Here is a 1,107-nt window from a genome sequence, read left to right on the forward strand (position 1 = left end):
AACCCCGTCCAACCCAAACGCATCCAACGCAGGAGATAAACTATCGACAAAAGCGCCTTTATCCACCTCCTGGAGGCAAACGATGTCAGCGTTGTAGCCCGACAGCTCCTTCTTGATCAGATTCTGCCTGTAGTCCATGTCTAAAGCGTACGGCGCACAATAAGGGTACAGCACTGTTTTGGAAAGCTCGGTTTGAGCGTAGATGTCAGCTAGGATGTTATAAGACACAAGCCTCAGTGAAGACTCACCGGTGGCCTCCTGAGTGAACATGTGTCTGTTATCAAAGCTGCATGCTCCTGGACCGGCTTCGACTACACCTGAAGACACCAGTTCCTTAGGTTCCCCAAACCTGGATCCGTTCCCTGGAGTGCATTTCAGCATCACCTTCAAACCGATGTCCAGATTGGATGGCGTGAACACACGTTCACATCCAGCCTCCATCCAGCAGTCTTGAGGTGCATCAGGAGAGCTTTCCTTGAACCATCTGAACTCGGAGTCCCTCAGCTCTCCGAACTCCATCTCCAGCTTGGGACAAACCGGAAATCCGGCCATTAGAGATGTTGGGAGCTCAGACACAGTGAATGTCGGAGGATTCAGCTCCACTTTATACTTCAAGCTCCCGACATGCAACACGGCTCCGTCCTGCCACGCGCGCGCGCTCACGGTGTCCTCGGGCACGCGCGTCTCGTTCACGCGCAGGCTGATCTCTGGAGTCTCGCGCTTTTCTTCGTTTGGTCTGGATTTCTTCGCTTTGTTCTGTGCCTTGATGAGGCTGTTGGCTATGCGAGCCAGGACTTTCCCCAGCGGCTCCGTCTGCTCTCTCAGCATCTGTTTATTGCTGCCGTCCAGATTGAAGGAGATGGTCAGTTTGGACTCGCGCGGCACACATCTCACCACACATCTCTCCATATTCGTATTAAACCGGGCGCTGAAGAGGTTTCTGTGGGTTAGGATTGAAGAAGGGGGGATGTAACGGAAAAATAGTTTAGTTGAGCGTGACAGTCGGTTCAACATGAGCGCGGAGAAGAGAAACATCCGGTGACTGACGACTTCTTCTTCTTCGTTTTATGGCGAATAACTCCTTAGGAGCATTATCGCCACCTACTG

General features: G+C 52.3%; 1 protein-coding gene across 1 annotated transcript; it reads right to left on the reverse strand.

Moving 5' to 3' along the window:
• Positions 1–3: 3 nt before the first annotated feature.
• Positions 4–1,082, reverse strand: LOC107682749 (2',5'-phosphodiesterase 12-like; the record flags this gene model as incomplete). The annotated part of the gene is made up of 1 exon (XM_016478902.1): positions 4–1,082. A coding segment is annotated over exon 1 (1,032 nt), but the record flags the coding sequence as incomplete, so codon positions are not given.
• Between the last annotated feature and the right edge of the window lie 25 nt (positions 1,083–1,107).

The sequence above is a fragment of the Sinocyclocheilus anshuiensis genome, unplaced genomic scaffold (genome assembly GCF_001515605.1).
Source record: "Sinocyclocheilus anshuiensis isolate Anshui unplaced genomic scaffold, SAMN03320099.WGS_v1.1 C32551111, whole genome shotgun sequence".
Classification (NCBI taxonomy): Eukaryota; Metazoa; Chordata; class Actinopteri; order Cypriniformes; family Cyprinidae; genus Sinocyclocheilus; species Sinocyclocheilus anshuiensis.